The sequence below is a fragment of the Oncorhynchus mykiss genome, chromosome 19, assembly GCF_013265735.2.
Source record: "Oncorhynchus mykiss isolate Arlee chromosome 19, USDA_OmykA_1.1, whole genome shotgun sequence".
In the NCBI taxonomy this organism is placed as follows: Eukaryota; Metazoa; Chordata; class Actinopteri; order Salmoniformes; family Salmonidae; genus Oncorhynchus; species Oncorhynchus mykiss.
Genome location: NC_048583.1, coordinates 63,246,756 through 63,271,903, shown reverse-complemented (window position 1 = coordinate 63,271,903; position 25,148 = coordinate 63,246,756). Strand labels below are relative to the sequence as shown.

The following is a 25,148-nucleotide window of genomic DNA, read 5'->3' as shown; positions in this document are numbered from 1 at the left end:
AATGGTGATCCATAATAAACCCTAGGAAGAGCAGCTGCTGCCTTGACAGGAACTAATGGGGATCCATAATAAACCCCAGGAAGAGCAGCTGCTGCCTTGGCAGTAACTAATGGGGATCCATAATAAACCCCAGGAAGAGCAGCTGCTGCCCTGGCAGGAACTAATGGGGATCCATAATAAACCCCAGGAAGAGCAGCTGCTGCCTTGGCAGGAACTAATGTGGAACCATAATAAACCCCAGGAAGAGCAGCTGCTGCCCTGGCAGGAACTAATGGGGATCCATAATAAACCCCAGGAAGAGCAGCTGCTGTCTTGGCAGGAACTAATGGGGATCCATAATAAACCCCAGGAAGAGTAGCTGCTGCCTTGGCAGGAACTAATGGGGATCCATAATAAACCCCAGGAAGAGCAGCTGCTGCCTTGGCAGGAACTAATGGGGAACCATAATAAACCCCAGGAAGAGTAGCTGCTGCCTTGGCAGGAACTAATGTGGAACCATAATAAACCCCAGGAAGAGTAGCTGCTGTCTTGGCAGGAACTAATGGGGATCCATAATAAACCCTAGGAAGAGTAGCTGCTGCCTTGACAGGAACTAATGGGGATACATAATAAACCCCAGGAAGAGCAGCTGCTGCCTTGGCAGGAACTAATGGGGAACCATAATAAACCCCAGGAAGAGTAGCTGCTGCCTTGGCAGGAACTAATGGGGATCCATAATAAACCCCAGGAAGAGTAGCTGCTGCCTTGGCAGGAACTAATGGGGATACATAATAAACCCCAGGAAGAGCAGCTGCTGCCTTGGCAGGAACTAATGGGGATCCATAATAAACCCCAGGAAGAGCAGCTGCTGCCTTGGCAGGAACTAATGGGGAACCATAATAAACCCCAGGAAGAGTAGCTGCTGCCTTGGCAGGAACTAATGGGGATACATAATAAACCCCAGGAAGAGCAGCTGCTGCCTTGGCAGGAACTAATGGGGATCCATAATAAACCCCAGGAAGAGCAGCTGCTGCCTTGGCAGGAACTAATGGGGATCCATAATAAACCCCAGGAAGAGTAGCTGCTGCCTTGACAGGAACTAATGGGGATACATAATAAACCCCAGGAAGAGTAGCTGCTGCCTTGACAGGAACTAATGGGGATACATAATAAACCCCAGGAAGAGCAGCTGCTGCCTTGGCAGGAACTAATGGGGAACCATAATAAACCCCAGGAAGAGTAGCTGCTGCCTCAGCAGGAACTAATGTGGAACCATAATAAACCCCAGGAAGAGTAGCTGCTGCCTTGGCAGGAACTAATGGGGATCCATAATAAACCCCAGGAAGAGTAGCTGCTGCCTTGGCAGGAACTAATGGGGATCCATAATAAACCCTAGGAAGAGGAGCTGCTGCCCTGGCAGGAACTAATGGGGATCCATAATAAACCCCAGGAAGAGCAGCTGCTGCCTTGGCAGGAACTAATGGGGATCCATAATAAACCCCAGGAAGAGTAGCTGCTGCCCTGGCAGGAACTAATGGGGATCCATAATAAACCCCAGGAAGAGTAGCTGCTGCCCTGGCAGGAACTAATGGGGATCCATAATAAACCCCAGGAAGAGTAGCAGGAACTAATGGGGATCCATAATAAACCCCAGGAAGAGTAGCTGCTGCCCTGGCAGGAACTAATGGGGATCCATAATAAACCCCAGGAAGAGTAGCAGGAACTAATGGGGATCCATAATAAACCCCAGGAAGAGTAGCTGCTGCCCTGGCAGTAACTTTGTGTACTATCAATCAAAGTACCGTATGTCTAAGATCAACATTAAATGTCATTTTGGCATATCGTTCCACGAGACTTCATCAACTGCAGCCCGTCATGTGATGATATGTCCTCCACAGCCAGAAAACAATAACAAGTTTAACCTCTGCACCTTTTTGTATTTCCTGTTCTTATGCATGTAGATAATAACGTCCATGAGGTCGGAAGCATAGAGCTGTAGAAAGAAGAAAAACACAACATAAAAGTTTCATTTGTGTTAGTTTTTTTACCCCCCCCAGTACAATAACATTTGTTTTAGCTTAACCCCCCCCCCCCCCCAGTACAATAACATTTGTTTTAGCTTAACCCCCCCCCCCCCCCAGTACAATAACATTTATTTTAGCTTAAACCACCCCCCCCCCCCAGTACAATAACATTTGTTTTAGCTTAACCCCCCCCCCCCCCCCAGTACAATAACATTTATTTTAGCTTAACCCCCCCCCCCCCAGTACAATAACATTTGTTTTAACTTAACCCCCCCCCCCAGTACAATAACATTTATTTTAGCTTAAACCACCCCCCCCCCCCCCAAAAAAAAGAGGCACTAGAAATGCATGAGGTCCAGGCCACAAAAGTCAGCGACAAGATCCATTACGTTTTTTTGCCTTTACCTCCCTTATCTCACCTCATTTGTACACACTGTATATAGACTTCTTTTTCTACTGTATTATTGACTGTATGTTTTGTTTATTCCATGTGTAACTCTGTTGTTGTTGTTGTTGTATGTGTCACACTGCTTTGCTTTATCTTGGCCAGGTCGCAATTGTAAATGAGAACTTGTTCTCAACTAGCCTACCTGGTTAAATAAAGGTGTAAAAAAATAAAAATGATTCAGTCACTCACTCTTTCCCACAAAACACTTACTGCTGAGTGAGAGAACATTCACTTTCATTCATCCAGTCTTAAAATATTAGATCTTTATGATAAACTTTTCTGAACGACTGTTTAAAAAATAACTATATGTCAGCGGTCTATTTCACAGGGCAGAAATAGGTCATTCATCCACATGCAAAGGGAGAAGTGTCCTAAACAGCACCCTATAAAGCACACTATTTTTTTTGACCAGGGCCCTGTGAACAGGGAGGCATTTGTGACAGACCCGATAGCGTTGAGACAAACATTGACCGAGGAGCACAGGAAGTGTTAGAACCTGTTCAGGATAGGGGGCGGTATTTCCCCTTTGGATGAATTGCGTGCCCATAGTAAACTGCATAAAAATCTGACCTAAATTGCTAATATATGCATATTATTATTATTATTATTATTATTATTATTATTATTATTATTATTATTATTATTATTATTATTATTATTATTATTATTATTATTATTATTGGATAGAAAACACTCTGAAACTTCTAAACCCGTTTGAATTATGTCTGTGAGTATAACAGAACTCACAGGGCAGGCAATCTTCCAAACTAGTTTTGGAATCCTTAAAGTTGGGGCAACTTTGACGTCATCGCCCCCCTCCCTTCCCATCCAGTTATGGATCTGGAAACACTTCCTATGTCTTCCACTAGATGTCCTCATTCAGTAGAGCGTTTAATAATGCATATGCTGTGAACTTTGACCCAATGGGGGGGAAAAAAGTGTAGGTGTCGCGAGAATTATCATGTGCGTGAAGGCGCGCTTTGGGAGAGAGAGCTTCCTCTGTTCCAGTCAGCCCGAGATGAACTAGGATCGTCCGTTTTGTACGTTTATAACATCCTGAAGCTTGATTCTGCACTTAGTTTGACCAGTTTGGTCGACCTGTAATATGTAATTTGGAAGTTTTGATGCGCAATTATTCTGGACCAGAAGTCATTTTTTGGGGCATTTGAGCTGAAAGTGGTAGCATATGCTACTACATGGACACTAGAATTGAACATTATGAAACAAAACGGATGTATTGGGTAAGTATGACTCCTTCCACTACATTCTGATGGAAGACCATCAAAGGTAAGGGAATATTTATGTTGTAATTTTGTATTTCTGTTGACTCCAACATGGCGGAGAAATATTGTTACGTCTGAGCGCCGTCTCAGATTATTGCATGGTAGGCTAATTCCGTAACGTTAAAAAAAAATCTGACACAGCGGTTGCATTAAGAACCAGTGTATCTTTAGTTATATGTAGAACATGTGTCTTTAGTCAAAGTTTATGATGAGTATTTCTGTTATCTGGCGTAGCTTTCTATAATTTCTCCGGACATTTTTTGATAATTTTATGAACATGGCATCAATGTAAACCGTGATTTATGGATATAAAATGCATATTATCGAACAAAACATACATTTTTTTTGTGTAACATGTCATATGACTGTCATCTGATGAAGATTTTCAAAAGGTTAGTCAATGATTTATTTTTTAATCCTGCTTTTATCGTTTAATATTTTCTGGGACAAAATGGCTACCTCTTCTCTTTGTTTCGGTGGTGGTCTAACATAAATATGTACTGTGTCTTCGCCGTAAAACATTTAAAAAATCTGACACGCTGGGTAGATGAACAAGGTCTTTCATTTGAGGTATTGGACTTGTTAATGTGTGGAGGTTAAATATTTCTAAGAATATTTTTGCATTCCCTGCGCCACCGTTTCAGCTGAACGGGTGGGGGGGGGGGGGGGGGGTGTAGTTCCTGTAGGGGAACCCCTCGCCCCAACAGGAAGTGTTACTGTACTCACCTCATCATTGGGGAAGGCCAGCAGACCAGGCGCTCCGTTAGCAGTGATGTACACAAACACGTGATCGTTGGGACCACTGTCAACAGGAAGAGAAAAATTAAGCCTTCTTTGAACAAAATGTGAACTGAAAGATGACAAAGAAAAATCACATTTTTTTTTTGAGAACAAGTAAAGTACAGAAACATTCCCTGAAAAAAATAAAAATAATAATAAAATAAAAATGAAAATTCTGTCCAGAAAATGTATAACAATACGTTGTTCTAACAAATTATTTTCATATCATTTTAGAATTCTACCTTAAAGTTCTGGAATAATTTCTCCCTCGTGTGGATCTTTCTATAATATATTCCAACCCATCCTCCATGCCCTCACTCAAATTCCTTTTCTCCATTATTTCTCAATCCTCCCTCTCATTACTTGCCTCTTCAGTACCTTTCCAGAACCCTGCTTTGTACTGGCAGAGTCACCCTTCAGCACCGCCAGGAAGTTGTCAGGGGTCACAGCCTGCAGGACACAAAACACATCATTAGACAAACACAACACATTGTGAACATTACACTATACTGCATGTAAACAGAAGATCTGTTCCATTTGTATAGACCATTGATTGTTATTTTTAATTAAAAAAATGTACCTTTTATTTAACTAGGCAAGTCAGTTAAGAAAAAAATATTATTTTCAATGACGGCCTAGGAACAGTGGGTTAACTGCCTGTTCAGGGGGCAGAACGACAGATGTGTACCTTGTCAGCTCGGCGATTTGAACTTGCAACCTCCCGGTTACTAGTCCAACGCTCTAACCACTAGGCTACCCTGCCGATTATAACTGCCGATATTAACTCCATAGACACACACAGACACGCAAAAAAAACAAAGGCATTTGAAACGTTCCATTTTCCATCCATCCACAGGCTTTCAATGGAAAAACAGCCTTTTCAAAATAATAGCACTTCCTGGTTGGATTTTCCTCGAGTTTTCGCCTGTCGGTTGATCACCACCCTCGGCGATTTGAACTTGCAACCTTCCGGTTACTAGTCCAACGCTCTAACCACTAGGCTACCCTGCCGCCCTATTGTTGATAGTTATGTAATGATATTAGCTCCATAGACACACACACAGACACGCAAAAAAACAAAGGCATTTGAAACGTTCCATTTTCCATCCACTCACGTCTCCAGTGTAGTCTTTGGGGACTCCCTTGTAGACGTCTGTCCCGTTGGGTCGGTTGATCACCACCCCTGGGGTGGGGTTTCTGAAAAACAAAGAGGGTAAATAACCCGAATCAGACATTTTCCAGCCAAGGAGTGTCACCAAAGTCAGAAATACCATTAAAATGAATCACTTACCTTTCATGATCTTCATCTGGTGGCACTCCCAGGTCTCCATGTTAGACAATAAATGTTTGTTTTGTTCGATAATGTCCCTCTTTATGAGCAAAAACCTCCTTTTTGTTCGCGCGTTTTGTCCATTAACCTGAATGCAGAAGGCGCGAGCACTAATACCAGGATGAAAGTTTTTTTTTAAAAGTACAATAAAAGTTAGTAGAAACATGCCAAACTATGTTTAAAATCAATCCTTCGGTTGTTTTTGTCATAAATAATCAATAATATTTCAACCGGACAAAAGTTTGGTCAATAGGAAAGGAGAAACAAGAAAGGCGCATTCACGATCAGGGCGCATGACTGATGAAAGGAAATTTCCACTGGCCATTGATTGAAAGTGCTGCATCTCCCTCATTTTTCAGAGTAAAAGCCTGAAACAATGCCTAAAGATTGGCCACATGTAGAGGAAGCCATAGAGATTGTGAACTGGGTCTTAAGTCTTTGTATGGTGGACAGGCTTTCAATGGAAAAACAGCCTTTCAAAATAATAGCACTTCCTGGTTGGATTTTCCTCGAGTTTTCGCCTGCCATATCAGTACTGTTATACTCACAGACATTATTGTAACATTTTTGGAAACTTTAGAGTGTTTTCTATCCAAATCAACTAATTATATGTATATCCTATCTTCTGGGACTGAGTAGCAGATCGTTTAATTTGGGCATGCTTTTCATCCAAAATTCAGAATGCTGCCCCCTACCCTAGTGAAGTTAAGCAAAGCACTTAACCACAAAACTAGCGTCGGGGTAGTGTACTGTGTCTGATCCGCGCGTGTGGGCGGAGGGGTGGACAGTGTACTCTGATGGGGTTCACCTTGGGGTCATGAGAGGGGCTGCACCAAATGATTGATGTATTACAATAATTGATTATGCTTATGTTGTATTAATAGAAGGGGAGGGGCTATAAGACCCCTCCCCCACTACATCTATAGGGTCCTGGACCACAGATTAGCAATATATACAGTGCCTTGCGAAAGTATTCGGCCCCCTTGAACTTTGCGACCTTTTGCCACATTTCAGGCTTCAAACATAAAGATATAAAACTGTATTTTTTTGTGAAGAATCAACAACAAGTGGGACACAATCATGAAGTGGAACGACATTTATTGGATATTTCAAACTTTTTTAACAAATCAAAAACTGAAAAACTGGGCGTGCAAAAGATAAAAAGATATAAAGAAACGGTCTGAGAGATGTGTGAGTTATTATTGCAGTCAAAACAGGGTGTCTGTGAGAAAGCGCCTCAAGGCTAAAAGAGATTCATAGACACAGAACCCTGCGGGGGAGTGAAAGAGATAAGAGACTAGTCAGACATAACACGATGACGCAACTTAGGGACATTTACTGCTGAGCCCTGCTGAGAACTATTTTCTCTCCTGCAAGTTTGTATAACTATATATGCATGGTCTTGGTCTCATGAGTAGAAGGTGTTAACGTAGGCAGTGACATCACTAGGGGTTGACTGCAAGCGTAATTAAAGCAACTCGGACCCTTTCCTATTTGGCAGAACTTACTCGGAAACATGCGTGCTATGTTCCCGTTGTCAACTTCTAGTCTGCAATTGCATTAATAAAAGTTTGATTGATTTACATAAAGATATTGTCTAATTGCTGATTTCACCAATAAGCCAATGATTGACAAGGAACATACCCCAACAACTCTATGGCAATACACAATAGTACTGTAAAACATGGGTAATTCCAAATGCCAGTGGTGATTAGGTTATTAGGTGACAGCTTGGAAAAATCTATAGTCTCCTTATCAAAAACATATAACATCACTTCCTCTGTCCTCCAATAACAGGAATCACACTGTCATTTAGTCCAAGAGTTGTTCAATCGAAACCCACCGATACTGAAAACCAGCTTTAACCGAAGCAGCATTTAAATCATTCAAAGTACTTGACAAAGTTAACCAAAGGTTGACCAACATTATGACTTACCAACGACAGAGATGAACAGCTCCAATAACTGCTTATGACTTACCAATGACTGATGTTGCTACTAAAACTACTAAACAATTAGAGACATAATGACGCAATCCTATTTTTCTTAGATCTTCAGCCTCTAACACAGCTTGTGAGTCTCGTGTTTCCCATCTAGGGCCCATAACTCACAGGCCTGGCAAGTCTCGTGTCTCCCATCTAGGGCCCATAACTCCCAGGCCTGGCGAGAGGAGAGGAGCTAAATGACGCCCTTGTGACTTCCACAGCAGCGTCCCACGAGTTCCAAACGGTTTACCCGTGGGCCTGGCCGTTTGCACAACACAGCACGGCGAGGACAGGGTTTAGGCCTGTGCATCCACAGATAGGATTATGTACATGCTCTGCCTTAGTCTCAAGAACGTAACTATTGCAGAACAAACTCCTACTAACCATCTAGTGCTGGTGACATCAGAGGACTGTATGGCTATGGTGATTATAAACTATTTACATGTGTAAATATTTGAATGAAGATAACAAGCTTCAACAACCGAGACATAAACTGAACAAGTTCCACAGACGTGTGACTAACAGAAATGGAATAATGAGTCCCTGAACAAAGGGGGGGGGGTCAAAATCAAAAGTAACAGTCAGTATCTGGTGTGGCCACCAGCTGCATTAAGTACTACAGTGCATCTCCTCCTCATGGACTGCACCAGATTTGCCAGTTCTTGCTGTGAGATGTTACCTCACTCTTCCACCAAGGCACCTGCAAGTTCCAAGACATTTCAGGGGGGAATGGCCCTAGCCCTCACCCTCTGATCCAACAGGTCCCAGATGTGCTCAATGGGATTGAGATCTGGGCTCTTCGTGGCCATGGCAGAACACTGACATTCCTGTCTTGCAGGAAATCATGCACAGAACGAGAAGTATGGCTGGTGGCATTGTCATGCTGGAGGGTCATGTCATAATGAGCCTGCAGGAAGGGTACCACATGAGGGAGAAGGATGTCTTCCCTGTAACGCACAGCGTTGAGATTGCCTGCAATGACAACAAGCTCAGTCCGATGATGCTGTGACACACCGCCCCAGACCATGACGGACCCTCCAACTCCAAATCGATCCCACTCCAGAGTACAGGCCTCGGTGTAACGCTCATTCCTTCGACGATAAACATGAATCCGACCATCACCCCTGGTGAGACAAAACTGTGACTCGTCAGTGAAGAGCACATTTTGCCAGTCCTGTCTGGTCCAGCGATGGTGGGTTTGTACCCATAGCCAACGTTGTTGCGGTGATGTCTGGTGAGGACCTGCCTTACAACAGGCCTACAAGCCCTCAGTCCAGCCTCTCTCAGCCTATTGCGGACAGTCTGAACACTGATGGAGGGATTGTGCGTTCCTGGTGTTACTCGGGCAGTTATTGTTGCCATCCTGTACCGGTCCCACAGGTGTGATGTCCGGATGACCGATCCTGTGCAGGTGTTGTTACACGTGGTCTGCCACTGCAAGGAAGATCAGCTGTCCGTCCTGTCTCCCTGTAGCGCTGTCTTAGGCGTCTCACAGTATGGACATTACAATTTATTGCCCAGGCCACATCTGCAGTCCTCATGCCTCCTTGCAGCATCCCTAAGGCACGTTCACGCAGATGAGCAGGGACCCTGGGCATCTTTCTTTTGGTGTTTTTCAGAGTCAGTAGAAAGGCCTCTTTAGTGTCCTAAGTTTTCATAACTGGGACCTTAATTGCCTACCTTCTGTAAGCTGTTAGTGTATTAACAACATGTTCATTCATTGTTTATGGTTCATTGAACAAGCATGGGAAACAGTGTTAAAACCCTTTACAATGAAGATCTGTGAAGTTACTTGGATTTCTAACCAATTGTCTTTGAAATACAGAGTTTATATGTAGGGCTGGGCGATATGGTAAAGATAACATCACAATATTTTTCACATTTGACTGTATTTTATGTTGTCTAACAATAACATTTCTAAATGGGAGTAGTGAGACCCTGGGCAACACACACATTATAAGTGATGTCAATGGGTCTTTCTCCATTCTGATTGTTTTATACTGTTCAATTCAAATTCAACCAAAAATAATTTTCTGCATTTCCTGCACTAGAGAATTTCCACACTGCCATGTAGGGCTGCACGATATTGGCAAAAAACTCTAGGCCTTATTTTTAACCAAATGTTGCATTTGCGATTTGATTTGACTTGTGATTTAGATCAAATCACTTGGGTGAACTGTTGGAATCAGGAAACTATCATATTAATTCTATATTTAGAATATAAATAATAGTATAGCACTTTGAATACGGTTAAATTAGCAGCTAAGACAATTTTGGCAAAAAACTTGCTGAACTGAACACAAGTGTCTTGTGGCCAAACAGATGCGCTCCTTGAGTGACAGGGGGTGGGCCTAGATCTGTGGTAAGCGTCATGGCAAGTGTGTGTAAACTATTTTTTTTTTAATGGACGTTACACACGGCACATTTAACAAACCAAACATTAAAATACCATTATAGATGGTAAAAGCCCAAACCAGTCAATGCATCAGTGCCGGTATATAGTAAAATACCGTATACCGCCTAGCCCTAAATTAATGTGATGACAGTCATCCTTTATATCGTTATATATAGGCTTAGATAGTTGATTAAATTATTGAGCCAGACATCTTGCTTGTTTGTAGGTGACCAAATACTTTTTTACCACCATACTTTGCAAATAAATGTATTAAAAAATCCTACAATGTGATTTTCTGGATTTTTTTTCTCATTTTGTCTGTCATAGTTGAAGTGTACCTATGATGAAAATTACAGGCCTCTCTCATCTTTTTAAGTGGGAGAACTTGCACAAGTGGTGGCTGACTAAATACTTGTTTGCCCCACTGTATATAGGCTTAGAAGATAGTTGATTAAATTATTGTTGATGTCGTCCAACCCTAGGACACCGTTCAGATGGAGAACAGAAATGTCAAGGAAGTGAATCCTCACGTCTTATTGGTTGCCAGATCATCATACATCATCACAACAATCTGCTTGTCAGGGATGCCATTCTTGTGGACGATCTGGTACGCATGGCAAGCACCGGCCTAGGAAGAAAAAATAAGGTACTGTAAGTCAACAAATGAACTCCATCACATTCTGATGAATGAAAATCAATAAGTGCATCGAGGACGTCGTCCCCACAGTGACTGTACGTACATACCCCAACCAAAAGCCATGGATTACAGGCAACATTCACACTGAGCTAAAGGGTAGAGCTGCTGCTTTCAAGGTGCGGGACTCTAACCCGGAAGCTTATGAGAAATCCTGCTCTGCCCTCCAACGAACCATCAAACAGGCAAAGTACCAATACAGGACTAAGATTGAATCATACTACACCAGCTCTGATGCTCGTCGGATGTGGCAGGGCTTGAAAACCATTACAGACTACAAATGGAAGCACAGCCAAGAGCTGCCCAGTGACACGAGCCTTCCAGACAAGCTAAATCCCTTCTATGCTCGTGCCGAGACAAGCAACACTGAGGCATGCATGAGAGCATCAGCTGTTCCAGACGACTGTGTGATAATGCCCTCCGTAGCCGACATGAGTAAGACCTTTAAACAGGTCAACATTCACAAGGCCGCATATAGAATAACTATCTTCAAAGTAATGACTCGGGACGTCGGGTTTGAAATGAAAGCTTCTTTAAGTAATACTACTTGTTCACGTTACATTTAACAACTTTAGATTCTACAAAACAATAAAAGAAAGTTGCTAGCGAAAGTCAGAATAATCACTTGTACATAACTGCCGCGTTCTCTCTCTACTTCCTGTCGCAAGGCATTCTGGAACTTGCAGTCAAAAGAGTAATCCAATGCTAACTAATACAAACACAAATATTTATGTAGTTCTCTCAAATACAATTACATATGTAAATAACTGTAAAGAAAATATCTGTAGATACAGCTCAATGAATTAACTGTAAACATCAACTCTGTAACCCATTAAAGTTACAACACCGCAGGGCCAGACGGATTACCAGGACGTGTGCTCCGGGCATGTGCTGACCAACTGGCAGGTGTCTTTACTGACATTTTCAACATGTCCCTGATTGAGTCTGTAATACCAACATGTTTCAAGCAGGCCACCATAGTCCCTGTGCCCAAGAACAGTAAGGTAACCTGCCTAAATGACTACAGACCCGTAGCACTCGCATCCATTGCCGTGGAGTGCTTTGAAAGGCTAGTCATGGCTCACATCAGCACCATTATCCCAGAAACCCTAGACCCACTCCAATTTGCATACCGCCCAAACAGATCCACAGATGATGTAATCTCTACTGCACTCCACACTGCCCTTTCCCACCTGGACAAAAGGAACTCTTATGTCAGAATGCTGTTCATTGACTACAGCTCAGCGTTCAACACCATAGTGCCATAAAAGCTCATCAATAAGCTAAAGACCCTGGGACTAAACACCTCCCTCTGCAACTGGATCCTGGACTTCCTGACGGGCCCCCCCCAGGTGTTGAGGGTAGGTAGCAACATTTCCGCCACACTGATCCCCAACACTGGAGCCCCTCAGGGGTGCGTGCTCAGTCCCCTACTGGGTTATTGAGTATATTATGTATTTTTTTCTTTCCAGCAACGCTAGAGACAATCCTGTAGTTACATAACAGAGGTCAATGGCAGGTCTGTATTCATAGTCTCAAATAGTAAATACTCAGTCTACCGATGGTGGAAATGTGGTAACAGATTGTACGCTTGCCTGGTGTCTGTAGTTGTGCCAGCCATTGGAGCCAGCGACAATCACCACCCAGTTCTTCCCGTTTCCAGACTGCTGTGTGGGGAAAGCATTAGCCACCAGTCCTATACTGAGGCCCAGAAGGGCTAGCGTCAACGTCAACATGATCCTCTCCCGGTGTCCGTCTTGTGTTTCTGGAAAAGGATAAATGACATTGATCACATTCACTGCATATGGACCGGATGTTACGGTGCTTAGCGTCTTCCAGTTTCCCCTGATTTCGGGCACCTACACATTGCTCAAAATCCTCACCTCTGCTTCAAAAAAAAAAAAACACTTAAGTGTCTTCCTACCGGTCGCAGCCACTCAAAAAAAACTAGCAACTGACCAGCGCAAAACGTGGACACAAGGCCGGGGAGTTGGTTTCACAGCTCCATGTGTTACACAGGTTACTAACTAAATGTTTAGTTTTAGTCTCCACTGTCCTTACACAGTGAACGATGATACTCACATTATTTTGTAAAATACTAGTTAGCTACAGAGCAGTAGTGTCAAGAACTTAAGGTAAAAAATACTTTGAAGTACTACTTAAGTAGTTTTTGGGGGATTATTTATATTTCTGACAACTTTGACTTTCTCCACTAAAACATTCCTAAAGACAATAATGCACATTTTACACCATACATTACCCCCCAGACACGTAAAAGTACTCGTTACATTTTGAATGCTTAGCAGGACAGAAAAATTGTCTAATTTACGCACTTAATGTGAAAATCCCTGGTCATCTCTACTGCATCTGATCTGGCAGACTAAACACAAACGCATTGTTTGTAAATGATGCCTGAGTGTTGGAGTGTGCCTCTGGATATCTGTAAATGATGTCTGAGTGTTGGAGTGTGCCTCTGGATATCTGTAAATGATGTCTGAGTGTTGGGAGTGTCCCCTGGCTATCTGTAAATGATGTCTGAGTGTTGGAGTGTTCCCTGGCTATCTGTAAATGATGTCTGAGTGTTCCCCTGGCTATCTGTAAATGATGTCTGAGTGTTGGGAGTGTCCCCTGGCTATCTGTAAATGATGTCTGTGTTGGAGTGTTCCCTGGCTATCTGTAAATGATGTCCGAGTGTTGGGAGTGTCCCCCTGGCTATCTGTAAATGATGTCCGAGTGTTGGGAGTGTCCCCCTGGCTATCTGTAAATGATCTCTGAGTGTTGGGAGTGTCCCCCTGGCTATCTGTAAATGATCTCTGAGTGTTGGGAGTGTCCCCCTGGCTATCTGTAAATGATGTCCGAGTGTTGGGAGTGTCCCCCTGGCTATCTGTAAATGATGTCTGAGGCTAAATAACCACTAGGCAGGGTAGCCTAAATAAAGAATGGTGCTGTCTGGTTTGCTTTATACTACTTAAGAATATTTTATATTCTTATATTATTATTATTATTATTATTATTATATTTATATTATTTTTTTTATTTTTAATATTCAATTACATTTACTTTTGAAACTAAAGTATATTTAAAACCAAATACTCAAGTAGGATTTTACTGGGTGACTCATTTTCTATTAAAAAAGGTATCTTTACTTTTACTCAAGACATGCCACCAGGGGTCTTTTCATCGTCCCCAAATCCAGAACAAATATAGAGCCCTTATTGCATGGAACTGCCTAGTCAAAGGTTAAATAAAATAAAAAGCAAGCCAGTTGTTGTTGTGGTGATTTCAGTAAACAAACAGCGCAAATCAACATCCGGTGTAAAATAACGCTACAAGTTGCAATATAGTGGTTAGAATGTAGAGGAGGCAGGGTAGCCTAGTGGTTAGAGTGTAGAGGCGGCAGGGTAGCCTAGTGGTTAGAGTGTAGAGGAGGCAGGGTAGCCTAGTGGTTAGAGTGTAGAGGCGGCAGGGTAGCCTAGTGGTTAGAGTGTAGAGGCGGCAGGGTGGCCTAGTGGTTAGAGTGTAGAGGCGGCAGGGTAGCCTAGTGGTTAGAGTGTAGAGGAGGCAGGGTAGCCTAGTGGTTAGAGTGTAGAGGAGGTAGGGTAGCCTAGTGGTTAGAGTGTAGAGGCGGCAGGGTAGCCTAGTGGTTAGAGTGTAGAGGCGGCAGGGTAGCCTAGTGGTTAGAGTGTAGAGGCGGCAGGGTAGCCTAGTGGTTAGAGTGTAGAGACGGCAGGGTAGCCTAGTGGTTAGAGTGTAGAGACGGCAGGGTAGCCTAGTGGTTAGAGTGTAGAGGCGGCAGGGTAGCCTAGTGGTTAGAGTGTAGAGGAGGCAGGGTAGCCTAGTGGTTAGAGTGTAGAGGAGGTAGGGTAGCCTAGTGGTTAGAGTGTAGAGGCGGCAGGGTAGCCTAGTGGTTAGAGTGTAGAGGCGGCAGGGTAGCCTAGTGGTTAGAGTGTAGAGGCGGCAGGGTAGCCTAGTGGTTAGAGTGTAGAGGCGGCAGGGTAGCCTAGTGGTTAGAGTGTAGGGGCGGCAGGGTAGCCTAGTGGTTAGAGTGTAGAGGCGGCAGGGTAGCCTAGTGGTTAGAGTGTAGAGGCGGCAGGGTAGCCTAGTGGTTAGAGTGTAGAGGCGGCAGGGTAGACTAGTGGTTAGAGTGTAGAGGCGGCAGGGTAGCCTAGTGGTTAGAGTGTAGAGGCGGCAGGGTAGCCTAGTGGTTAGAGTGTAGGGGCGGCAGGGTAGACTAGTGGTTAGAGTGTAGGGGCGGCAGGGTAGCCTAGTGGTTAGAGTGTAGAGGCGGCAGGGTAGCCTAGTGGTTAGAGTGTAGAGGCGGCAGGGTAGCCTAGTGGTTAGAGTGTAGGGGCGGCAGGGTAGCCTAGTGGTTAGAGTGTAGAGGAGGCAGGGTAGCCTAGTGGTTAGAGTGTAGAGGCGGCAGGGTAGCCTAGTGGTTAGAGTGTAGAGGCGGCAGGGTAGCCTAGTGGTTAGAGTGTAGAGGCGGCAGGGTAGCCTAGTGGTTAGAGTGTAGAGGCGGCAGGGTAGCCTAGTGGTTAGAGTGTAGAGGCGGCAGGGTAGCCTAGTGGTTAGAGTGTAGAGGCGGCAGGGTAGCCTAGTGGTTAGAGTGTAGAGGAGGTAGGGTAGCCTAGTGGTTAGAGTGTAGAGGAGGCAGGGTAGCCTAGTGGTTAGAGTGTAGAGGCGGCAGGGTAGCCTAGTGGTTAGAGTGTAGAGGCGGCAGGGTAGCCTAGTGGTTAGAGTGTAGGGGCGGCAGGGTAGCCTAGTGGTTAGAGTGTAGAGGCGGCAGGTTAGCCTAGTGGTTAGAGTGTAGAGGCGGCAGGGTAGCCTAGTGGTTAGAGTGTAGGGGTGGCAGGGTAGCCTAGTGGTTAGAGTGTAGAGGCGGCAGGGTAGCCTAGTGGTTAGAGTGTAGAGGAGGCAGGGTAGCCTAGTGGTTAGAGTGTAGGGGCGGCAGGGTAGCCTAGTGGTTAGAGTGTAGGGGCGGCAGGGTAGCCTAGTGGTTAGAGTGTAGAGGCGGCAGGGTAGCCTAGTGGTTAGAGTGTAGAGGCGGCAGGGTAGCCTAGTGGTTAGAGTGTAGGGGCGGCAGGGTAGCCTAGTGGTTAGAGTGTAGAGGCGGCAGGTTAGCCTAGTGGTTAGAGTGTAGAGGCGGCAGGGTAGCCTAGTGGTTAGAGTGTAGGGGTGGCAGGGTAGCCTAGTGGTTAGAGTGTAGAGGCGGCAGGGTAGCCTAGTGGTTAGAGTGTAGAGGAGGCAGGGTAGCCTAGTGGTTAGAGTGTAGGGGCGGCAGGGTAGCCTAGTGGTTAGAGTGTAGGGGCGGCAGGGTAGTCTAGTGGTTAGAGTGTAGAGGCGGCAGGGTAGCCTAGTGGTTAGAGTGTAGGGGCGGCAGGGTAGCCTAGTGGTTAGAGTGTAGGGGCGGCAGGGTAGTCTAGTGGTTAGAGTGTAGAGGCGGCAGGGTAGCCTAGTGGTTAGAGTGTAGAGGCGGCAGGGTAGCCTAGTGGTTAGAGGCAGGGTAGCCTAGTGGTTAGAGTGTAGAGGCGGCAGGGTAGCCTAGTGGTTAGAGTGTAGAGGCGGCAGGGTAGCCTAGTGGTTAGAGTGTAGAGGCGGCAGGGTAGCCTAGTGGTTAGAGTGTAGAGGCGGCAGGGTAGCCTAGTGGTTAGAGTGTAGAGGCGGCAGGGTAGCCTAGTGGTTAGAGTGTAGGGGCGGCAGGGTAGCCTAGTGGTTAGAGTGTAGAGGCGGCAGGTTAGCCTAGTGGTTAGAGTGTAGAGGCGGCAGGGTAGCCTAGTGGTTAGAGTGTAGGGGTGGCAGGGTAGCCTAGTGGTTAGAGTGTAGAGGCGGCAGGGTAGCCTAGTGGTTAGAGTGTAGAGGAGGCAGGGTAGCCTAGTGGTTAGAGTGTAGGGGCGGCAGGGTAGCCTAGTGGTTAGAGTGTAGGGGCGGCAGGGTAGTCTAGTGGTTAGAGTGTAGAGGCGGCAGGGTAGCCTAGTGGTTAGAGTGTAGAGGCGGCAGGGTAGCCTAGTGGTTAGAGGCAGGGTAGCCTAGTGGTTAGAGTGTAGAGGCGGCAGGGTAGCCTAGTGGTTAGAGTGTAGAGGCTGGCAGGGTAGCCTAGTGGTTAGAATGTAGAGGCGGCAGGGTAGCCTAGTGGTTAGAGTGTCGGGGTGGCAGGGTAGTCTAGTGGTTAGAGTGTAGGGGCGGCAGGGTAGCCTAGTGGTTAGAGTGTAGGGGCGGCAGGGTAGCCTAGTGGTTAGAGTGTAGAGGTGGCAGGGTAGCCTAGTGGTTAGAGTGTAGAGGCGGCAGGGTAGCCTAGTGGTTAGAGTGTAGCCTAGTGGTTAGAGTGTAGAGGTGGCAGGGTAGCCTAGTGGTTAGAGTGTAGAGGCGGCAGGGTAGCCTAGTGGTTAGAGTGTAGGGGTGGCAGGGTAGCCTAGTGGTTAGAGTGTAGAGGCGGCAGGGTAGCCTAGTGGTTAGAGTGTAGGGGCGGCAGGGTAGTCTAGTGATTAGAGTGTAGGGGCGGCAGGGTAGCCTAGTGGTTAGAGTGGAGGGGCGGCAGGGTAGCCTAGTGGTTAGAGTGGAGGGGCGGCAGGGTAGCCTAGTGGTTAGAGTGGAGGGGCGGCAGGGTAGCCTAGTGGTTAGAGTGGAGGGGCGGCAGGGTAGCCTAGTGGTTAGAGTGGAGGGGCGGCAGGGTAGCCTAGTGGTTAGAGTGTTGGACTAGTAACCGGAAGGTTGCAAGTTCAAACCCCTGAGCTGACAAGGTCGTTCTGCCCCCTGAACAGGCAGTTAACCCACTGTTCCTAGGCAGTCATTGAAAAATGAGAATTTGTTCTTAACTGACTTGCCTAGTTAAATAAAATGTACCATTGAAAACACTGACAAACTATTTTCGCTTTAAGTTGAATTAAAAGTGCAGCTTACGTTCCACTGCTGCTACGGTTTAAACTTTTACTCTTAATGCTAGGGGGGTTACGAAACAATGTCTTATTTTATTTTTATTTGCTAAACAATTTCGAACAGATTTTTGCTTTTTCCCAAGAGTCTCGCTCAATTTTGGCTGATGCCAACTTCTGGAGGTCACAGTGGGGCAGCGATATTTGTCTTTCCCATGGATCTGAACGCTCCGCTGGTGTTGCTACAATAGAAAATACCTTTGGTGGTAATATTCTACACTGTGACCCCTTTGGTGGTAATATTCTACACTGTGACCCCTCTGGTGGTAATATTCTACACTCTGTGACCCCTTTGTGACCCCTTTGGTGGTAATATTCTACACTATGTGACCCCTTTGGTGGTAATATTCTACACTGTGACCCCTTTGGTGGTAATATTCTACACTCTGTGACCCTTTGGTGGTAATATTCTACACTGTGACCCCTTTGGTGGTAATATTGGTGGTAATATTCTACACTATGTGACCCCTTTGGTGGTAATATTCTACACTATGTGACCCCTTTGTGACCCCTTTGGTGGTAATATTGGTGGTAATATTCTACACTCTGACCCTTTGGTGGTAATATTCTACACTCTGTGACCCCTTTGGTGGTAATATTCTACACTGTGACCCCTTTGGTGGTAATATTCTACACTGTGACCCCTTTGGTGGTAATATTCTACACTATGTGACCCCTTTGGTGGTAATATTCTACACTGTGACCCCTTTGGTGGTAATATTCTACACTGTGACCCCTTTGGTGGTAATATTGGTGGTAATATTCTACACTATGTGACCCCTTTGGTGGTAATATTCTACACTATGTGACCCCTTTGTGACCCCTTTGGTGGTAATATTGGTGGTAATATTCTACACTCTGTGACCCCTTTGGTGGTAATATTCTACACTGTGACCCCTTTGGTGGTAATATTCTACACTGTGACCCCTTTGGTGGTAATATTGGTGGTAATATTCTACACTATGTGACCCCTTTGGTGGTAATATTGGTGGTAATATTCTACACTCTGTGACCCCTTTGTGACCCCTTTGGTGGTAATATTCTACACTGTGACCCCTTTGGTGGTAATATTCTACACTCTGTGACCCTTTGGTGGTAATATTCTACACTCTGTGACCCCTTTGGTGGTAATATTCTACACTGTGACCCCTTTGGTGGTAATATTGGTGGTAATATTCTACTCTGTGACCCCTTTGGTGGTAATATTCTACACTGTGACCCCTTTGGTGGTAATATTCTACACTGTGACCCCTTTGGTGGTAATATTGGTGGTAATATTCTACACTCTGTGACCCCTTTGGTGGTAATATTGGTGGTAATATTCTACACTCTGTGACCCCTTTGGTGGTAATATTCTACACTGTGACCCCTTTGTGACCCCTTTGGTGGTAATATTCTACACTGTGACCCCTTTGGTGGTAATATTGGTGGTAATATTCTACACTGACCCCTTTGGTGGTAATATTGGTGGTAATATTCTACACTCTGTGACCCCTTTGGTGGTAATATTCTACACTCTGTGACCCCTTTGGTGGTAATATTCTACACTCTGTGACCCCTTTGGTGGTAATATTGGTGGTAATATTCTACACTCTGTGACCCCTTTGGTGGTAATATTCTACACTGTGACCCCTTTGGTGGTAATATTCTACACTGTGACCCCTTTGGTGGTAATATTCTACACTGTGACCCCTTTGGTGGTAATATTCTACACTGTGACCCCTTTGGTGGTAATATTCTACACTGTGACCCCTTTGGTGGTAATATTCTACACTGTGACCCCTTTGGTGGTAATATTGGTGGTAATATTCTACACTCTGTGACCCCTTTGGTGGTAATATTGGTGGTAATATTCTACACTCTGTGACCCCTTTGGTGGTAATATTCTACACTCTGTGAGCCCTTTGGTGGTAATATTCTACACTGTGACCCCTTTGGTGGTAATATTCTACACTGTGACCCCTTTGGTGGTAATATTGGTGGTAATATTCTACACTCTGTGACCCCTTTGGTGGTAATATTGGTGGTAATATTCTACACTCTGTGACCCCTTTGGTGGTAATATTCTACACTGTGACCCCTTTGGTGGTAATATTCTACACTCTGTGACCCCTTTGGTGGTAATATTCTACTCTGTGATCCCTTTGGTGGTAATATTCTACACTCTGTGACCCCTTTGGTGGTAATATTCTACTCTGTGATCCCTTTGGTGGTAATATTGGTGGTAATATTCTACACTCTGTGAGCCCTTTGGTCACTTTATTTTTCTTGTGATCCGTTACAATGACCCTACGCTCATTACTGTAAACCTCTACGGGTACAACACCAAACATGAGAATGATAAGTTGCTTGAATCTATAGGGAAACATATACTTCATTGGTTATCTAAATTTCCCAATTCGTTATTATTGATAGGAGGGGACTTTAACATCACTATAGATAATTAAACTGATAGATGGCCACCAGGTAGGCCAACCAATCAGAATGTGGGTTTAATATTACTGATATATGGAGAGAGAGGTTTCCGGCCAACTTTCTGTTCACTTAGAGTAACAAAACAGGTGCCAGACAGTCTGGCTGACGATACTATACTTTTTTTTCTGAAAGACGATATCCAAATTCCCATATCGATCGATGTGACACAATCCTTTTCCAAAGCGTCTGGTCTGTATCTTAACATTAATAAATGTGAACTCATAGCTGTCAAATATTGTGTGACACCTTCATATTATGGTATTCCAGTAAAATAAGAACTTACATATTTAGGCATAACCATTACAAAGGATCAGGAGTCTAGAGGCTTACTACATTTTAACCCTCTTATTAAAAAAAAAAAAAACCAGAAGAAGCTAAATCAATGGCTACAGAGGGACGTATTTTTCAAAGGAAGAGACCTTCGTCCTCGGTTATTAAGTATCTCTAAACTAACATATGGTGCTCTGTCTTTATATCTTGATGGTAAAATAAGCAAGGAGATAGACCAGATGCTTTTCAACTTTCTGTGGAGAAACCGTACCCATTACATTAGGAGAACTGTTGTAATGAACACTTATGATTATGGTGGGCTGAGTTCTCTGGACTTTACTACTTTTCAATAATACTTTTAAGATCAATTGGATAAAACAATTCCTAAGAATAAGACGCACTTCTATGTGGAATTTTATTCCTCATCATGTCTTCTCTACTTTTGGTGGCCTTAACTTCATGTTGTTTTGCAATTATAACATTGACAAAGTTCCAGTGAAACTTTCTGCTTTTCATCGGCAGGTTCTCTTGTCATGGTCCTTCATTTATAAACATAATTTCCTCCACACAGATATTATATATGGAATAGTCGGGATATATTGTATAACAATACCTCTCTGTTTTTAGAATATTGGTTCTGAAATAATATCCTATTGGTGAGCCAACTGGTAAATGCAGAGGGTCTTTTACTCAGTTATAAAGAATTCTTATCATTTTACAAGGTCCCTGTAACACCTAAAGATGTTGTAATTGTTTTCAGATGCCATTCCCTCAGGTGTTGCTATGCTATTCAGGAACGTGTCAAGACCTGACCCTCAGAGCCTACCTTCTGTTGACCCTGTTGACTCATCAGTAGGAAAGACCTGACCCTCAGAACCTACCTTCTGTTGACCCTGTTGACTCATCAGTAGGAAAGACCTGACCCTCAGAGCCTACCTTCTGTTGACCCTGTTGACTCATCAGTAGGAAAGACCTGACCCTCAGAACCTACCTTCTGTTGACCCTGTTGACTCATCAGTAGGAAAGACCTGACCCTCAGAACCTACCTTCTGTTGACCCTGTTGACTCATCAGTAGGAAAGACCTGACCCTCAGAGCCTACCTTCTGTTGACCCTGTTGACTCATCAGTAGGAAAGACCTGACCCTCAGAACCTACCTTCTGTTGACCCTGTTGACTCATCAGTAGGAAAGACCTGACCCTCAGAGCCTACCTTCTGTTGACCCTGTTGACTCATCAGTAGGAAAGACCTGACCCTCAGAACCTACCTTCTGTTGACCCTGTTGACTCATCAGTAGGAAAGACCTGACCCTCAGAACCTACCTTCTGTTGACCCTGTTGACTCATCAGTAGGAAAGACCTGACCCTCAGAGCCTACCTTCTGTTGACCCTGTTGACTCATCAGTAGGAAAGACCTGACCCTCAGAACCTACCTTCTGTTGACCCTGTTGACTCATCAGTAGGAAAGACCTGACCCTCAGAGCCTACCTTCTATTGACCCTGTTGACTCATCAGTAGGAAAGACCTGACCCTCAGAGCCTACCTTCTGTTGACTCATCAGTAGGAAAGACCTGACCCTCAGAACCTACCTTCTGTTGACCCTGTTGACTCATCAGTAGGAAAGACCTGACCCTCAGAACCTACCTTCTGTTGACCCTGTTGACTCATCAGTAGGAAAGACCTGACCCTCAGAACCTACCTTCTGTTGACCCTGTTGACTCATCAGTAGGAAAGATTTGTTTCTCTTTTGGTCCATTGAACAACAGAGCGATACGAACCTTGTTTCAGCAGGATGTTGTCATGCCTTAATGGAACAGATTTATTCGTAATATCTGTTGGAAAAACATTTGGATGTTGACACGCATATACCTACTGGTTATTGTCCTGCCAACCACTATATGAAGAAGCTCCTTTTGTAATGACCATCTTTTGTTGCATCTTTTTTGGCATTGTATTAATGTAAGAAAACTGTGGCAAGACATCAGTAGATTTATAATTGAGCACATTCATGAAGATTTTACACTATTGTGGAGGGATGTACTGCTTGGATTCTTTACCTATGATAGAAATAAGCTGAAACAATTTTATGTAATTCATTTCATTATTCTTTTGGCCAAATTCCATATTCACAAATGTAAATTTACAAACGAAACACCACATTTTCTTACCTTACAAAAATAAATTGAACTGTATTTTAAGACAATCTACTAACAAAAAAGCTGTTAGATTTATGAGTGTCTGTATGTCCCTTAAAGTCCTTGTGTAATGGGATATTATACACCCCAATTGTCCTTTGTATGTTATTTATATATACGTGTGTTCCCACATGTACTTCCTGTATTGATTTGATGTTAATAATAAAACGTTTAAATAAAACACTGACATCCGGTTTGCCGTCTACCTAGTACCATCTAAAAGCATCATACGTGTTGTTGATCCTATGGCTGCCAACAAACATTGCTAGCTAAGTTAGCTGTTACCTACTTCAGCATTTTTAAAGCACAGGTCTAGCTACAAGTAGCACATTATATCACTGTAAATTCTCTAAAGTTAGCTATATTTAGAGGTGCCATAGAAAATGTAAAAACGTTTGATTACCTTTTTTTTAAAAAAAAAAAAAACCTCTTTGTTGCTATCAGGAAGACTCCAAAAACGTGTGTAGCTGGGACATGCTAGGAGACAGGACTTTTATACACGTTGGAGATGGGGAAACCGTGAGGGTTTTGGCCGACAGCCAATCAGACTGCGCCAAGAGCGGGGAAGGGCGGGGGGGGACAATGACCGTAAACACTGCGATTCAAAGAAATTTGATTTTTCTCTTTCTTTGATAAAAATAAGCGTCTTTGAAAGTACTGTCTTTACTGTTTAAACAAACACAACAGGACATTTTGTGTTAAATCTAGCTTTCCTATATTAGGTTATACTGTAATAACAATTTGGACAAAGGTTGATTTTGATTTCATTTTACGAGGAAGACACTTATTATACGATGTGTTATATGTATGCATAAAGAAAACAGTAATGTTAACATGTATGTTTGAATAACTGCAAAGGGGTGTTTATTTTAGTCACCGATGTGTTATACTGTAAGTCACCCAAATAACACTGATGTGCACAATTTATACAAATATGATGCACTTCGCTCGTCTCTCCATAAACTCCCAAATCGGCACCGTCTTGTGACCCATTTCTATGAAAAACAATGATTTTATTGGACTGCTCAGCAGAAATTGTACAGCGACATCCTGAACACCGTAGATACCTCGTGACTAGTTTTAGTAGAGCATCCAACCCACTCAATTCAGCACCTGCCCCTGTGTACTATGGAACTAGGGTGAAATGTTCCTGGTTTTATACCGTTCTCGTTGGCTCTCCATCATTTGGCGCGGCAGGGTAGCCTAGTGGTTATTAGAGCGTTGGACCAGTAACCGCAAGGTTGCAAGTTCAAACAGCTACAAACAAATCTGTCGTTCTGCCCCTGAGCAGGCAATCAACCCGCTGTTCCTAGACCGTCATTGAAAATAACAATGTTCTTTAATTGACTTGCCTAGTTGAAAAATAAAAAAAGATTGCATATGTCCCTGGTCTAGACAAACTACTGCAGTGTCATGATACAGTACGGAAACCCTTTCCAATACACTTGTATTTTTTTTTGTTTGAACTTGATCGTGGAATTGAACAGTTAACGCCATTGGACGGATTGGAGGCAGAGATTGCGGAGGATTACAAAGAGCGCGTTATCATGCTAAAGAGTCGTGCACAACGAGTGATAAAGAAAAAACAGGACGTCAATCCACTACGTGATGCTAACTCAAACAGATCACAGAGACAATCAAAGTTGATTATTGAGAAATGGAGATGTCAGTATGTGGCAGGAGTTTTGGAGCCAGTATGAGACTGCTTATTCACAACAATGATTCACTGTGTAATAAAGAGAAGTTTACCTATCTGAAAACACATCTCACTGGACCAGCTGCAAAGGCAGTAGCAGGACGGATGTTAACAGACCGTAACTATGATGATGCAATCGTTCTACTCAAGAGCAGATTTGGAAGGAAAGATATTGTGATTAGTGCTCATATGTCAAAGCTGCTGAATCTCACACCTGTGAAGAAATCCTCTGATCTAAATGCATAGAGGCAGCTATATAATGAATGTGTAATTCAGATTAGGAGCCTGGAATCACTGGGTGTAGTGTCAGAAACCTATGGAAGCCTACTTTGCCCAATCTTCCTGCAGATGATTCCAGAGGACATAGCTCTTGACTATAGTCGTCAGAGGGGAGTAGATGATGAATGGAAAGTGTCTGAGATCGTCAGTTTCTTACAGAAAGAGGTTCAGAGCAGGGAGAGAGCGCTACAAATGACAAGATCATACAACCAACAGAAAGAGAGCAAACCATGGAACAAGTCATGCTTCTCCAATGAAATGAAAACAAAAAGACCCAACATGCCCTCTGCTGCAGCACTGCATACAACCAGCCAGAAGGAACAAAACTGTCTATTCTGTGACAGTGCAGACCACAAATCAGAAAACTGCCCTGACTACAATATTGCTAC

General features: G+C 43.9%; 1 protein-coding gene across 3 annotated transcripts in view; it reads right to left on the bottom strand.

The window, feature by feature from the left end:
* Positions 1-23,282, bottom strand: part of LOC110498282 (legumain) — a 38,751-nt gene extending 15,469 nt beyond the window's left edge. The window contains exons 1-7 of one of the 3 annotated variants that reach the window (XM_036955353.1): positions 23,188-23,282; positions 12,513-12,682; positions 10,754-10,851; positions 5,630-5,711; positions 4,882-4,964; positions 4,461-4,536; positions 1,910-1,972 (exon numbers count right to left, since the gene is read on the bottom strand). In XM_036955353.1, coding sequence (XP_036811248.1) covers positions 1,910-1,972; positions 4,461-4,536; positions 4,882-4,964; positions 5,630-5,711; positions 10,754-10,851; positions 12,513-12,653 — 543 coding nt within the window. In that variant the 5' untranslated portion in view covers positions 12,654-12,682; positions 23,188-23,282. Of the gene's footprint in view, positions 1-1,909; positions 1,973-4,460; positions 4,537-4,881; positions 4,965-5,629; positions 5,712-10,753; positions 10,852-12,512; positions 12,683-22,367; positions 22,421-23,187 lie in introns of those variants that run through there. The other 2 variants (XM_036955354.1, XM_036955355.1) reach the window with 2 other exon arrangements.
* Between the last annotated feature and the right edge of the window lie 1,866 nt (positions 23,283-25,148).